The sequence below is a fragment of the Chelonoidis abingdonii genome, chromosome 19, assembly GCF_003597395.2.
Source record: "Chelonoidis abingdonii isolate Lonesome George chromosome 19, CheloAbing_2.0, whole genome shotgun sequence".
NCBI classification, from domain to species: Eukaryota; Metazoa; Chordata; order Testudines; family Testudinidae; genus Chelonoidis; species Chelonoidis abingdonii.
This window is the reverse complement of record NC_133787.1, coordinates 15,298,140-15,314,264: the sequence shown is the minus strand read 5'-3', so window position 1 is coordinate 15,314,264 and position 16,125 is coordinate 15,298,140. Positions and strand designations below refer to the sequence as shown.

The 16,125-nt window shown below is 36.7% G+C and overlaps 1 protein-coding gene across 3 annotated transcripts in view; it reads left to right on the top strand.

Annotated features, from left to right (window-relative positions):
• The window catches only part of CYLD (CYLD lysine 63 deubiquitinase), a 40,696-nt gene that overhangs the window by 10,323 nt on the left and 14,248 nt on the right, over positions 1 to 16,125 (top strand). For 2 of the 3 annotated variants that reach the window (XM_032771482.2, XM_075073791.1), the window contains exons 3-11: positions 226 to 528; positions 2,197 to 2,302; positions 5,396 to 5,494; positions 6,610 to 6,726; positions 9,362 to 9,741; positions 11,822 to 11,987; positions 13,267 to 13,408; positions 13,858 to 13,980; positions 15,575 to 15,666. In XM_032771482.2, coding sequence (XP_032627373.1) covers positions 226 to 528; positions 2,197 to 2,302; positions 5,396 to 5,494; positions 6,610 to 6,726; positions 9,362 to 9,741; positions 11,822 to 11,987; positions 13,267 to 13,408; positions 13,858 to 13,980; positions 15,575 to 15,666 — 1,528 coding nt within the window. The remainder of the gene's footprint in view (positions 1 to 225; positions 529 to 2,196; positions 2,303 to 5,395; positions 5,495 to 6,609; positions 6,727 to 9,361; positions 9,742 to 11,821; positions 11,988 to 13,266; positions 13,409 to 13,857; positions 13,981 to 15,574; positions 15,667 to 16,125) is intronic. The other variant, XM_032771484.2, reaches the window with a different exon arrangement.

Here is a 16,125-nt window from a genome sequence, read left to right as displayed (position 1 = left end):
AATTCAGCTAAGTATTTAAGCACATAGGTAACTTCTTTAAGCATGTGAATAGCCCTGGTGCTTAAGCCAATATGACTGCTCAGGTGCTTTTAGTTACTCACCTGTGAAAATATCTTGCTGAATCAGGTCCCAATTGTTTACTGGAATTTCTGTAAAATGATGCATTATAATCCCTGCAAAAATATTAGTATTTTTAATATTTTGGTTTCTCTTTCCAAAATCCAGGAAGAAGGTCGTGGCCAAGGCTTTACTGATGGACAGTACCAAGGAAAACAGTTTTTCAGATGTGATGAGGATTGTGGAGTTTTTGTTGCCTTGGACAAACTAGAGTTGGTGGAAGATGATGACAATGAACTGGAAAGTGATTATGCAGCTCCAGTTGACACGATGCAGGTAGAACTTCCGCCTTTGGAGATCAACTCCAGGGTTTCTCTGAAGATAGGAGAAGGTATAGAGTATGGGACAGTTATATTCTGTGATGTCTTACCAGGAAACGAAAGTTTAGGATACGTTGTTGGAGTGGACATGGTAAGAAAATCTGATTTTTTTAACAACTTTTGCATGCGTGTGTTAGTGAAAGTACATGCAATTAGAAGATAAACAGGTATCTATAAGTTACTTTGGTAGAGGCTGATGACATGAAAGTGAGAAATCAACACCGACATATAAAGATGGCATTCAGCAGCTAATTTGGCATGAGGTAACAATATAGTATTTGACTCAACAGTTTTTAGGCAGAATAGTCTGATTTAAGTTGCCTCCACTAGTTACTTGCTTTGGTAGAAATCACGTGAGGCTTGGTATTATTGAACTAATGGTTTGACTTGTGAGTATGATTTTTACATTTATTTTGCTTTTAGGAGAAATGCACTGAATTACTTTTTCCTCTTTTTGTTTTGGATTTTATTTTGGTAAACCAGTTTGTCTGCATCACAGTATTTTTTTTTTTTTTCATCTAAATTTGCAAGAACACTGAGGTTTTGAAGAATAATACTTTACCTACCTATAAAACACTAAATCTTTTCTCTAAATTTCGTTGTCATGTTCATCTTGTGTTTTTGGTATTTTTTAAACTTACTCTTAGCAATTTCTGAAAAGTTTACTTAAAATAAACAGTACCCGTGCTTTTGATGGAACCTGCAAAATGTTTTGGCCTATGCTTCCTTTCCTGATTGCAACAGCAGTTTGAACAGCCCCAGTGCTGGTTAGCTAACCTAATTATTAGTACAGAAACAGAGCTTAGCAGATAGCACATTCATGCAAACAGGAAATAATTGAGGTAGACTGGAAGAAGTAATTTTTTTTTATTTTAAGCCCATACATATAATAAATAAGTGGAATATTTTAACTCTTAATAAAAGAAGCATAAGAGTCTTCCATAGTACAAAAACCTATTATGCCACTGCATAAAGAATTGCGTTAATTGTGGCATTTCTATATTGATGACCACCAGTATTAAATCAAGAATGATAGTTTTTTAAAATTTTAATCATCTTTAGGGCACTTCTGTTAATTTTATTACTGATCACATGTCTTTTTTTCATGTTAAAATATTATAGCAGAACATTATCTATTGCCAACATTTATGGATTCTTAGAATGATGTATGTAATGAGGGCCTCCTTTTCACCATTGCTCTATGGGACTCCTGCATCCACAAATCAGCCAGAGACTTCTTCTGGGTGCAATCACCAAAGCCTTTTATTTACAGTGTCAGCTCCCATTGCCTTCTATTTACAGACCACTCCAAACCAGCAACCTGAGGGACAGCTAGCTTCTCCAGCAAGCAGGGACGCACATCCCTTGGCTCCTTCCTTTCCTTCCCCCTCCTCACTTCCTTCCTGCAAGCCTTATATCGCCCCTTGGCTAATAAGGCCGTCAGGTTCTTCCCTTCTGTCAGTTAGGCATGGCAGACCCAGCCAGCCCCAATTAATGCTTCTTAATTGGAGCTGGGCTAATGACTGGCTCAGGACCTCCTGGCCAGCACCCTGTTACAGTGTACTATGGATTTTTTAAAAAATTCTGTACTCAAAATTTTGTTGCTAAGCAAGAATTTATTTTTCAAACCTTGCATTTTTCCACTTGTGCCACATATGGCCAAACCTGCATCTAAACCCACAAAGGTGTATGGTTTTCTTAAAATTCTGTAAATACTTCTTTTGGATAATACTTTGAGATGTAAATTTTTTATTTTTAGGATAATCCTATAGGGAACTGGGATGGAAGATACAATGGAATACAACTCTGCAGTTTTGCAAGTGTAGAAAGTACACTTCTCTTGCATATCAATGATGTTATCCCAGGTATGTTTTGTGAATTTGAAAAACACTTGGCTAGTTAATATATAAATAGTGCAATGTATATAAATAATTGCAAAATAAGTTCATTAACATTTTTAAATATAGCCCACTGATTAGCTTTCCTGATATCTGCAACCCTTCTGTTTATGCAGTAAACATTCAAGTGGAGAGGAATTTTGATGGGAAACAGATAGTGTTATGAATACTTGTGGATAAATATTTGAGTTCTGGTGGTGGCAGTGCACTCATTCTTGAAAAGATTCTTATTAATCATCAGCTTGTGGTGAGCAATTTGTGAATATCTGGAACAAGAAAGTATTTCTTGTGTGACTGAAGCTTAGGTCATCCAGTAGAATGCAAATAATACTGTGTGATTTACCATTATCACACAAGGCAAATAACAGATACCCGTAGCAATCATTTCTGAAAAATACAAGTTAAAACTGTGTGGAATGCATGCAGTTTATTGTTCACATCAGTTCAACGAACTAACCTATAATAACTGCAACCCTTTTGTGTGGATACTTCACAAATGGTGTACTAAACCTCACTTTTCAAATTATGATTTTTTCTTGCTCTGGTCAAAATACTGTGCTCTGTGATGATCAAAATCCTGAGCTAGAATATGTAACCACCTAACGAAAATTTGTTACCGTTAGTAATATTTATAAAAAATATTTTTTGGGGATGGGGTCTAGCATAGTTGCGGAATTACCCACCTGTGGTCTGTAACTACAACCTTCTCCCCACACTAACTATTAACCTTTCTTCAAGAGTACATTCATACTGAGAAGTGGTGTGAAATGGCACATATACATAAATGCTTCCATGAGTGGCATTATGTGCATCTCCTACTCAGTTGTTTAGTTTGCAGTACATAGGGTGCATGAGATTCTGTTCTGTTTTTCCTCCAGAAAATAGGTTTCTTAATGACTCCCACATATTATCAGTAAAGAATGTTTATTGCAGCAATTTTTGATAAAATCATAAGTATTCAAAGTTGCTGGTCTGTCTTAGTTGTCCACTAGTGGCATTCCTATTTTATTCATTTGAATAGGAATTTTAATATAGCAAAATCTGAACTCAGTGAATCTAGTTTTTCTGCTTTTAAAATGTAGACTTCAAAGTACAGCAATAATTTGTGGTCTTTTACTTAATAAATACAACTGAGTATACCTTTTAGTCATCCAAAAGTTAGGTTTTGTGCTGCTCAGTTTTACTCAGTTGCTGGGTAATGCCCAAATACAGCAAGGTATTTAAGCATATGACCGCCTGTCTTTAAGCAGGTGTGTAGTCTAGTTTATTTTAATGAAGTTACTTGCATGCTTAAAGTTAAGCATATGTTTAAATGCCTTGGTGACTTGGGGGCTTAACAGTTCATGAGAATGACTATAGGCTTTTTATGTTTTAAATACAGTTTTATTGTCAACTGTCATGGTAAATTGATGGAACTTAAGAGGCACAATGCACTTTATCATGTTAAAATGGTAAATTTTCCCAAAAAAATCCCAAGTATCTTCAGGGGATGTTGTTTTGGATGGCTGGGCAGAGATAAGCTAATATACTCCAGCAGAAGTGACGGAAGTGTGTTAAATGTACTACTTCTAAGGGGTTATGCTGCTAAAATGCAAATAAACCACTATACTGATTCAGAAACATGAGGATTTTTTCATTTAAACTCTTCCAAAAGATACGTTGCATGTTCCAAATCTTCTGATGTTATGCAGAAGAAATAATTTTTCTGCTTGCATGATAACTTGTTGTTTTAAAAGAACTACGTTTAGCTTATTGTGCATAAAATAGGAGGAAATGCAACCAACATATTTAAATTGTTGCATGACCCGTGTTTTAAATTTCTTCACTTTTTGTCAATTCTTTCTGTAAAGTGGGGGAAAGATCATCTTATACGTGGTGGTGAGAGAAGGAAGAGTTCGTCATTGGCTTGCAATTAATAATTGTTTTTTTGACCACATGCAGAATATGAGATAAATTAAAGCAAAGCACAGCCTAACAAATGTAATAATTAATATAACTTTTTGGGGCAGCTAGATTGTGGCATAAGTTCATTTAAAGTTATGCCTGTTTTGGGGTCTTGTGTCTTCTATATTGCCTTCTTGCAAGATTCTATTATTGTTTCATTTTGCAGTGTACATTGTAGATTTTTCCAGTAGCAGTGAACTATTTCTTAAAATCTCATTCATAATCTCATGAAAAATCTCATGGATAGTTCTGAAATACATTTTGGTTCTTCATGCTTCAATTTCTTGCAGTAAAAATTAAATTGGCGTGTCACCAAATGCAAGTTTTTTTTTTTTTTTTATCGTGTTGCTTGACTGAAATGTTAAGGATGTCTCATGGAACAGTGCATAAAATATAGCTAATGAAATGGGGGGGGGGGAAAACCCCTCACAATGAAATTAAAGCGTTTCTTACACCTTCATCATAACATCAGACTTATTCCAAGATGTAGTCATTATGAAAGGCCTGATATTAAAAAACAAATAACCAAAAAAAATTATAGGTCTGCTTCCTCAGGACTCTATTTATGTGGAACATTTGTAAATGCCCTTTTTGAAAAGGTACCATTGACTTGAAATCTGGTCCACTTCAAAAACTAAGTGGGGAATACTTTCAGGTACCCGCCTCAAAATCCCTTCCAGGTTTTCTGAGAACTGATAGGCCAAAACTTTCAAATCTGGGTGCCTAAGTTTAGGCTAAAGTCATACTCAGGTAACTCATCATGAGAGCATTTTGATTTTCCCCTCACCTAACTCCCCCTTCTGTAAGGTGATGGTTACCCACAGATACTATTTAAATCAATAGGAGCTATATGTGCCAGTATTCTCAAAAATTGGGCCACCTGTTAAGACTCTGACCTTGTATACCCAGGCTTGAAATCTTTGGCCTTAGTTTTTTAATAAGAGAAATGTTGATGGAATATTTTATTTTACTGATTCTTTGTAGCGGTAGTAGAGGGACATTATTGTGCTTTATTGTACTATGGTTTTAAAGGTTTTATATTTACTTATTTTTTGCCTTTGTTATGCTTGCACCTATATGAAAAAACTAAAATTCTACCTCCTATACCTATTCTAGAGACTGCATCACAGGAGAGGAGAGTTCCCAAACTTACCTTTGCCTCAAGAGGTAGTGGTGACAAAAGCTTATTCAATCATAGTAAGCAAAAGGTCACAGGTACTTGAGAGTAGTTTTATTTCTTAAAAATATAGTCCATCTTACTTTATTTTTGGGGATGTTTGTATGAAAAGGGAGCTTTTTATTTGTATTTTTTTGTTCATCTGCTCTTCCTTGACACTTGAAGTCAGTCCTTTGTGAAATCATAATAAAGACTTCAGGTGAGGAATAGCAGCAAATCTGCTTCCATGAAAATGTCCATAGGAAAAAACACTTGCAGGGAAATGCAAAAAATATATTTCATGGAAGCAGAATACAAAGCTGAATGTGTTTTTCAGTTTTCCTTGCGGTTCAATTGGTTGGTTGTAAATAGGTTTGGAAAGTTTAGACTTTTCGGCAAATGTTGGTAAACAACAATTTCTCACCCCACCACCCCCACAACAAAAAATAGACCACCTATTGATAACTGGAGATTGCAGATAGGCAAAGCAAGAAAAATGCTATTTGAGAACTTATTAATTTGGTTAAGAATATTTACTATGTATATTTTGACACATTAACATTGTTAAAACACGATGTCTGCTTTCATTAAATAAATCTGAACCATCTCCATAATTTTGCACAACTGTAAAAATTCAAAGTGCCTAAAAACAAGCATTTATATTAGCCGTCAAAATTATAGTAGTTTTTTAATAAAATCAGTTTTTTTTTTGCTGATCGTAGTTGTAAATTACCATCCACAAAGTGAATATTTTGCAAAAAAATAACTCCACCCCCACTCCCCAGCTCCAGTCATACATTAAGTGGATGTCCATTGAGGTCAGTGTAACTCTGTGTTGGCACAGGGATCTTCCTGCGTGGAGTTCAGTGTGGAATTGAACCTTAGTTTGCTCTTCTGCTCTGAACTAGTTAATTGAATAGTTTTTATTTAAAGGGTAACCAGTTATATATAATATAATATAAAATTTCAGCTTGGACAATTAAAATAGTTTTAGGAGCTATGTTACTTCAGTGCAGGCTTTGAACTATGTTGTCTTTGCTGCAGGAGTGTTCGCTTCCCCTGGAAAGTGGGAGGCAGGATTGCCCTTGTACAAGATATGTAATGAAATGAGCACAAAGCAGGATTTTTATTAATAAAATTCTGTATTTTTAATAAAACATGCTATTTCTTCTAGGATCTACCTCCGAGCCTGGAAATAGAAACAGATCAGAATTTTTTTATACATTAAATGGCTCTTCAGTTGATTCTCAACCACAAACTAAATCAAAAAACACATGGTACATTGACGAAGGTAATGAGGGATAAGTTACCCTTTTATACAAATGCATGCTGTTTCACATAAGTCTATACTTTAAATATGATCATTAGCACAGTGGAAAGTGAGTGTTACGGGGGGGGAATTAAAATGTTTTGAAATAGATGTTCTGTGTTAATGAGTGTGTTGATCATGTCAAAACATTGGTGAGTGCCCCTTTAAACAGTGGTGGACAACCTGCGACTCATGGGCTGCACCCGGCCCATCAGGCTAATCCGCTGGTGGGCTGCAAAAGAGTTTTTAACATTGACGGTCCACAGGCACAGCTGCCCATAGCTCCCAGTGGCCGCAGTTTGCGATTTCCAGCCAATGGGAGCTGTGGGAAGCAACAGCAAGCATGTCCCTGCGGCCCGTGTTGCTTCCTGTAGCTCTCATTGGCTGGGAACAGCGAACTGTGGGTATGGGCAGCTGCAGACGGCCGTACAAATGTAAACAATCCGTCTGGCGGCCCGCCAGCAGATCACCCTGACAGACTGTAGGTTGCCCACTACTGCCTTGGAGGTATTATATACACTTGAAGATGGTAGCTCTTCAGCTCTGTTGTCGGTAGGTCTGTAACAAACTCATTGTATGTAAGTGGGGATGGGTTGTACACATAATATTGTTGAGGCACGTCTCTGAATGTGGATGATACTTTCAAACCTCCTTCTGGTACATAAAGGAGTTTAATCTGACTTCTTCTGAAGTTAAATTAACTCCTCCAGTTTTAAGTGGATCATAATATTTTTGTATATTCAGGACACCAGTTATTCAGATTTACAACAAAATCAGCTACTTGTTTGATAAAACAAAAATGCTTGTATCATTTTTGTTTTATCTTTTAAAGTTTTTATTCTTGAAACTGCACACTTGATTTTAAGGAAATACCTAAAACCTGTAGAATCAGGAAATATTGACTGTTTTTGCTCTTAGCTAATAGAAGATGGAGAGGTTTATACTATCCCCAGAAATTGTTTCTAGGGTCATAACAGATGTTTCATCTGGCAAGGAGTTCTTATGGCTGAAACTGGGGAGGGGGACTGCTGAAAACATGGGTTTACAATGAAAGCACATACAGCAGTAACAGGCACTGAAGTCCATAAACTGTTAAAAATGAAACTGAGTTACGATCATTCCTGGCTGCCTAGTAAATAATAAATGCATTATTTCAGTGTAAAATTGGTTTATTTGAGAGATGATTCGTCTGATTTAAAGTGAATAAGAACTAATTTCCTGGAAAGTAACAAGCATGAAGGAGTTAATTTTGTTTTTTGGAATTTTTAAATATTGTCACATAACAATTAGGCTGACAAGAAAAGGATAAGTTGCTACTTGGTCTATAAATGCCAACTGTGAATTGTAGACCAGCTAGGAAGTTGAGACAAGATGTAAGATGCTTATAAATAGTATCGTACTAGTACATCTGCTTGTGACTTCATTTATCTAGCACTGAATTGCTCATGATTTATTTACGTTTTTTCAGGTAGCAAGTCAGTTACTTTATCCTGTCTGAGCACTAGATGACAGATCCTATCTCTGCGTGAACCAAAATGTACTCTTATGCTATGCCCAGGGGATAAGTGATGTCCCAGAGCAGATATTTATAACCTATAGTTAATCACAAGCAAATGTGAAACATACTACACTAGTTACTAACTGCCAGCTATGAAGTCATTCCATGATTCCTGCTGAGGTGTGTATTAAGACAACTGGGGTTTTTTTGGCTTTGGCTATTCCCTGTAGCATATATCTTTAAATTTGTGATACTTGGACACAACTATAAAGATTGGCAGTGTAAGAAAATTATATTCTATATTTATCTTCAGGCTAAGCCTTCCTATAGTTGCCTGCTGGTGTACCGTACCCTGACCTAGAAAATCTGTGCTCTTTGTGCTGTGGAATCTCTTCAGCAAACACTGCAAATATTATGCCTAATTTAGGGTGATAACTTTGTGAAATGGATTATTGTCCATTAGGGAGAGATGTGAGGTTATAAACTAATTTTACATAGTTTGGCAAACTTACATATAAATACAGGAAAAATCAAGGGGCAAAAGGAACAATGTTTTGTGATGTCAGGAAATGTTGCTCTACAGGCATAATAGCATATTAGCTGTCCTTTTCATTTTAAATGCAGTAATTTAGGCCTTCAGCAAAGTATGTAACTTTGAGTACTAGCTCATACAGGCAGAAGGGGGATAGACACTCTTCCCCAGCAGAAGACATGCATCTGGGACTCACAATTCTTAGAGCTTTTTGGCATACTGGGGAAGTGCTCTTAAAGCACCATATACAGTAGTACAACATGGCATATTCCCTGCTCTATGCCCAGCCAGTTGTGTTGATTGCTGTGGAAGTGAGTACAGGTCTAGCCCTGCCTACTCACCTGGATGTCTCATACTTCCAGTAGTGTTTGAAGGCAGTGATTCCTGGTATATCTACAATTTGTGACTAGTTTCTGCTTGCAGTGGTAGGGAATACCTTCTGGTGCACCTGCAGAGTGACCAGTCATAACTAGGCTCAACATTTCCCATCCACAGCTACATTAAGACATTTGTTTTTGACCTATAAAGCTTTTCTTTGGGAAGGAAGAGCGAGCTACTTAATTTGTCCCTTGTTTCTTTCTTAACAGTTGCTGAAGACCCTGCAAAATCACTTGCCGACTCATCTTCTGGATTTGGTCATTCTTCACCACCACTACAGCCGCCTCCAACAAACTGTTTATCTAATGAAAATAGATTTCACTCTCTGCCTTTTAGCCTGACAAAAACATCTAATACTAATGGTACTATTGGACATAGTCCCCTCTCTCTGTCTGTTCAATCAGTTATTGGGGATTTGAACACTCCTGCCACCCAGGAAAGTCCATCAACAGTAATACCTGTCAATAACTTGCATGGTCTTGAAGCAGGTTCACTGGCTGAAGTTAAAGAGAATCCTCCTTTCTATGGAGTAATCCGCTGGATTGGTCAGCCACCAGGCGTAAATGACGTATTGGCTGGATTGGAACTGGTAAGTAATACAAACTGCACAATTTTACTGTTTACAGTTTTATTTGCTGTCTATCTTGCAATTTAAATATGTTTTGTAGTTGAAGACCAGAGCCTATGTACCCTACAAAAGTAATTTGGCTTGGCTGAAATATAGTTGTCACATGATCTGAGTGCAGTGTAGTTTAAATTTGTGAATAGGACTTAATCATTTTATAACTCCATTAAAGCCTTGTTTCATCACCAAGTTGTGAGATAGTTGGGGCCTGTTCTGTACTACAGATAAAACTGTTGTAGCCTGCTCAGTGAGCAACCGCTGTGTTTTTTTTAGTTAGACATTTCTGTAGTGTAGAAGAGTCTGGAATTCCTTTTATTTGTTTCTTAGTTTATATAGGCTGCTGCATCAGAACTTGTGAATTACTGGACATCCATCATTTTCTGTTTAAAAAGACAGGGAATACAACCTATATAAAATATTGTCTGTAATAGTCTTCAGAATGTGAAGGCTTTTATCAGATGGTAGAATATTAGCAGAATGATTGCCACCATAGTTCCACGGTAGCTATAGTTCTATTCAAAGACTTGAATTTGGCAGTGGATTTAAAAATCATACTTACAGGTGGAGCAGAGCAGGAAATGGCTTTCCGAGTCCTGTTCTGCTCTGGAACAAAACTGAGATTTTCCAAATATTTTTCTTGGTGGGAGGGAGTGGGGAGGAAGGGAGAGAAAAGAGAGACACCAACCCAAGAATAGCCCTAATCACCAGGTACTGGCATTCACCTGGTATATGGGAGACCCAAGATCAAATCCTTGCTCTGCCAAATGAAGAATGCTCTAACTACAAGGCAGCTGGCTGTTTTGGGGTGGGTTTCTCTCTCTGCTGAAGCGGCTTCACTTCATATGAAGAATAATTATTAGGCTAGAGAGAGAGAGACACTATAGCTAAGTGATTAGAACATTTGCTGGGATGTGGGAGCCCAGGTTCCAGTCCATGAGTCTTTCACGTCCCATTTGAGTGTCCCAAAAAATCTTTCATGACAAAAGTTCCTGAGAAAGGTGGTTTTGTTTTTGTTGTTTTGTTTTGTCATCCCCCCCAGCCCCTTATAATGCTGATTCATCAAAATTGACCTTGACAAACCATTTTGCCAGAAAATTCCCAACCAGTTCTACTTACAAGGCCAATTACACAAATTTCAAATAAAGCCACAGCTGCAGCAAAATTATGCAGATTTGTGTTACGTTTTTGATATTTTTATGGTATTCGTAGATCTGGTTGTGGCTGTGCAGCAACTAAATTATTTTCTGTGCATGTAATATGATGCCTCTCAAGAATAATTTTCTATTTTACACAAGTATACATCAAAATCATAGCAGTATACATATGGTAAGCATGTTTTCTCTTTGAGGCAGATGAGTACATGTGTGCATTTTGAGTTGTCATCAAAAAAACCAGTGCAGCTGATTAGCTTTGTCCTTTATCCTGTATTTTCAGTCACAGATGATCTGCAGGCTGTGTTTTATGACTCCATGGGCTAAACTTGGCCCTTGGACTTGCACATAGTACACTTCTGCGATAGGTCTAACCTCTGTTTAATATCCGTTAATACTTTTGACAGCATCCTTGAAATAGCTATCTTCCAATCTTAATCATTTTGTTCTCTGTTATAATTATACTGCAAACATTCGAACTTCCTTCATGCTCACACTATTACAGAGGCTGCACTGGTACATTTCCTCCCAGCCTACAATGAAAAAATTCAAATGATAATTATTTATGGTGGAGAAAAATACCGCATAGAGAATACCATAAATTTATCTGATTGCAGAGGGGTTAAAGGGCAGAGAAATGTAGCTTTGCTGCTCTTATCACTAAACTAAAAATCAATCACTCATGAACTGAAGCCATATATACCAACTTGTAGCCCTAAATCAATCTTGCATCGCAGAGTGGAAAACTTGAATAGAGGTGTCTTTATCATAGATATCTTGTCAAACACCTAAATCACCAGAATCCTAGGAACTGGAGTTCTAGGACAGTAGTTCTGCATGCACCTTTTTCAATTTAAAAAAAAAGTGGTAAACCCCCTCTGTTTCATTTTCAGGAAGATGAATGCGCAAGCTGTACAGATGGAACATTTAAAGGAACTAGATACTTCACCTGTGCCCCCAAAAAGGCTCTCTTTGTTAAACTCAAGAGCTGCAGGCCAGATTCTAGGTTTGCGTCACTGCAGCCTGTTCCCAACCAGATTGAACGCTGCAACTCTCTAGGTATTGAATGTGTCCTTTTCAATTATTTACTAATGTGGAAGTAATATTGTTTCTGAATTTGGTTCTTCATTCAGTAGTCAGCTAGAAATAGGTAGCATTTAAAAGTCTGTACAAGCATTATTTAATCTGATTAGTCAATGGTGAGAGCACTATGCATAGAACATAATTTAACATTTTTCTGTGAATTATTCTGTCAGTGACTTTAAAGCAAGAAAATGGTCAACTTTCTTAAAAGTAGAAGTTTTTTCTTATCATTGCAGTCTTGTATATCATGTGACAAAGATCAGTGTGTAAATTGTGAAATGTATTGGAAATTGAAGTTTTTAATTACACTTGGCATTTCTTACTTTACTGATGGCAGCAGCAATGTTGTTGAGAGTTTTATAGAAATGTAGAGTTGGAAGGGATGTCAAGTGGTTATTTAGTCCAGTCCCTTGTGCTGAGGCAGGACACCCTGACAAGTGTTTGTCTAATCTGTTCTTAAAAACCTTCAATTATGGGGATTCCATAACATCTGTTGGAAGCCTGTTTCGGTGCTTAATTCTCTCTATAGCTAGAACATTTTTCCTAAATCTCCCTTGGTGCAGGTTAAGCAAATTACATTTGCAACTCCAGCAATATATGATCTCAGTTTCAAATACTGTAAGCCCGCCTCCATTCTCCTTCGATATGGCTCATTTTGAGAGGGGGAAAAATCAGCATGTTAATACTAACAATTCATTAAAATGGAAAAGAGTGCTTGTTTACATATTGGAGGCATATTCTCTGGATGCAGAATATTCAGACTGTCTTGATCTTGTGCTAGATGTGTTTTGGCAAAGAGAAATAGAGTTTCTAAACATTTATACCTTTTAAGATGATTTAAATGAAACATGTAAAAATGAGGGAGAAATTCATTTATGCTCACTAGGTGAAACTCTATTCCAGTGTAGTGGCCCCAACCCGAGTGTGGTTATGGAACATCAGTGAGGCTTTAAGGACTTGTGCACCATCGCTGCAGAATGTGTTTCACTCACTGAGAGTAAATAGTAGAATAAATGCTGCGCTGCTTCCTTCCCAGACCTGAAGAGCAGCTCTATGTCGCTCGAAAGCTTTTTTCCTTCCACCAACACAAATTGATTCAGTAGAATGTTACATCACCAACCTTGTCTCCCTTTCTAGTATAGGGAAATAATGGTTTCAATGTAAGCAATATGTTGTCTACAAAACGCGTTAGGAAAATCTTGATGGAGGTGAAATTTTGAAGCTTTTAAGTGACTTGTAAAAAAAATATTTTCAGCCTTTGGAGGATACTTAAGTGAAGTGGTAGAAGAAAACACTCCTCCAAAAACAGGAAAAGAAGGTTTAGAGACCATGATTGGAAAGAAGAAAGGTATCCAGGGTCATTACAATTCCTGTTACTTAGACTCCACCCTATTCTGGTAAGTGTTTTTTTGTTTTGTTTTTTAATTTGTGCAACTGAATCCAAAGATGTGGGTGAGAGGGAGAAATGTTACAAATGGAATAGAGTAGCTGATTACTAATTTGTATTGAATGTTTTGCTTTCTTGCTGTGCAACTAACAGTGACATAGTGTACATGTAATGCCTACTGTGGGATAACATTATTTTCAATTGAATTGGTCCACCGGGACTGGATTGGCTCCTGAGTGTACATTGTGATTTTCACTGAGCGGGTTAAATAACTTCCTAACATGAAATGTTTAATTTGAATTCTTGACTGGTATCCAGTCATTATTCTTGTCTTCTACATTTATTTTTGCTTGATTTGTTCTTTACTTCCTCCTCTGGTCTTCATTGGTTTGTTCTGAGACTTAGCTATGCTCCTCAGCATTTTACAGAATGAAAATAATTTTTTTTTTCCTCTTTCAGCCTGTTTTCTTTTAGCTCTGTTTTGGACACTGTTTTACTTAGACCTAAAGAAAAGAATGATGTAGAATATTATAGTGAAACTCAAGAGCTGCTAAGGACAGAGATTGTAAACCCTCTGCGGATGTAAGTAGATGTGTAGAAAACATTGTACCAGAACTAGCCAATGAGTCTCCAGTCTAGTATAAATACCTAGCCGTCTGTGCAATACCATGTCACGGGAATGAAAAGTTCCTTCCTGAGGACCGCTGTTGTAAGGTGGTGAGGACAAACAGCTCTGGTGATTTTTTTTTTTTTTTAATTTAGTTGGTTTTAATCTAATCTGCAGATGATTTTACAGAAAATGTAAGAAGGCATAGTCATATCAGCATTTCCTCGAACTAGAAACAAATATGTCTCTAGCTTTAGATGAATCATGTATGTTGGCACAAACATAAGTGGTAATAAGCACCAGTGGTGACTTGGACAGACATGGATAGTTAGAACAACCTAACATCTGGATACTTATGGCATGAAAAACAGTTGTTGTGCCTCAGTTTCTCTTCTGTTTAGGATTATGGGATTCATTCTGACTCTTCCCTTTAGTCATTAGTAACAATCACAACTGCTTTTAAAAAGTTTCAGAAAATTCTGCTTTGTGGGCATATCGTACTCTGAAATCACTTAGCAAATTATATTAAGAGGCATTCAAAGGTAATGATGAGTAGAGACGAGAAATTTGAGGCTCACAGAACAAAGGAAATGTTACAGTATGACATATATAGCAATATGCAGTGGGGATTATAGATTATTCCTCTTTAATTCAAAAAAAGACCACTAGGGTCTATGAAAACATAATTAATTAGTAGTGGTTATAGTTCTAAAGCTGTACTTTGGTTTTACCATTAATAGCTTATTTGTAAAGATTTTAGCTTTCTTCCTTTGAAGAAAAATGCTGGATTTTGAACCTTTTAGAAGTGAGGACATGCACACCACTGGTTTATTCTGTGATTCCATGGCCACAGAATGGATTGCAGAATCTGTCTCCAGCCAAAGAAATACCAAATGATTGCTGGCACAGAAAATCAAAAGCTGTTTGTTTGTTTGTTTGGGGGTAGGAGGGAGACAAACAAACAAACAATGTTTCAAGGCTTTTCACTACACCTTCCCACAGTATAGAAAGAGGAGACACATCTCCTCTCTAATTCACAAAACTTCAACCACCTCCATGTGTCAAACACAGTTTTTAGCATTCAGGAAAAAGTGAAATGCTCTTAATTGGAACAATTTCTTCAATGCTGTTGTGTACTGTCATTATAAAATTTGAAAACTGAATGTGGTGGGATAGTTGTCAATTTAACTTGCACTATTCCAAAACTAAAATTTGGGTAACATTTAGTATTCAGATAATTAACACAAGGAGGATTAGTTTCATGTTTAATAAAACTCTGAAATTACTTGAAGCTATCACAAATATGTCAGTGCACCTCAGAATTCAGCAGTGCTCTGTCACAAAAAACTAGACCATGACAAAGAACTTGGTTCATTGTGCTGCAGAATACAAGAGGTCTGGCATTTAGGTTTATACGGGGAATGCCAGATACTATAAAAATCAGTAAAGGAAATAAAGTTTTTTTTGAGCAAATAGTCTGTATTCTAGCCTCTGGTTATTAAGTCTCTCTTCTACTGACTCGATGAAAAGGTTTGGCTAATACATTATTAAACCAATTTCTTAATGTAGTTACGGATATGTGTGCGCCACAAAAATAATGAAATTGAGGAAAATACTTGAAAAAGTTGAAGCTGCATCAGGATTCACTTCTGAGGAAAAAGGTAATTGTAGAGTTTTTCGCTTCTAGATATGTAGTTGTTACTGTAAGAAGGGACTGAAAACATATATTCATTACATAGTATACATTAAGATATACAAATATTTTTCTGTAGCATCCATCACTATAGTATCAAAGCTTTGATTAGGGATGAGGATTGAAGAATTTACCTTCATCATGGAATGACCTTGAGCTGATCCATAAGGCCCTTCCCCTTTCTGCATTCAGATCTTTCCTGAAGACTCACCTATGTTGTGATGCTAATGGGGAAACTAGCTGACCTTTCCTTACAGGTTTGAGAATAATTGGGCTTGTTGTTTTTGTTTTTAAATATATTTTATAATCAATCTTTCTTTTATTACCAAGCTGTGACCAGTCACTGCTCAACTACTTAGCTAATTTCCTTCTTTTCTGTTGGGAAAGTAGCATGCACTTTGCAGGTACTGCTAGAAGCAAATTAATA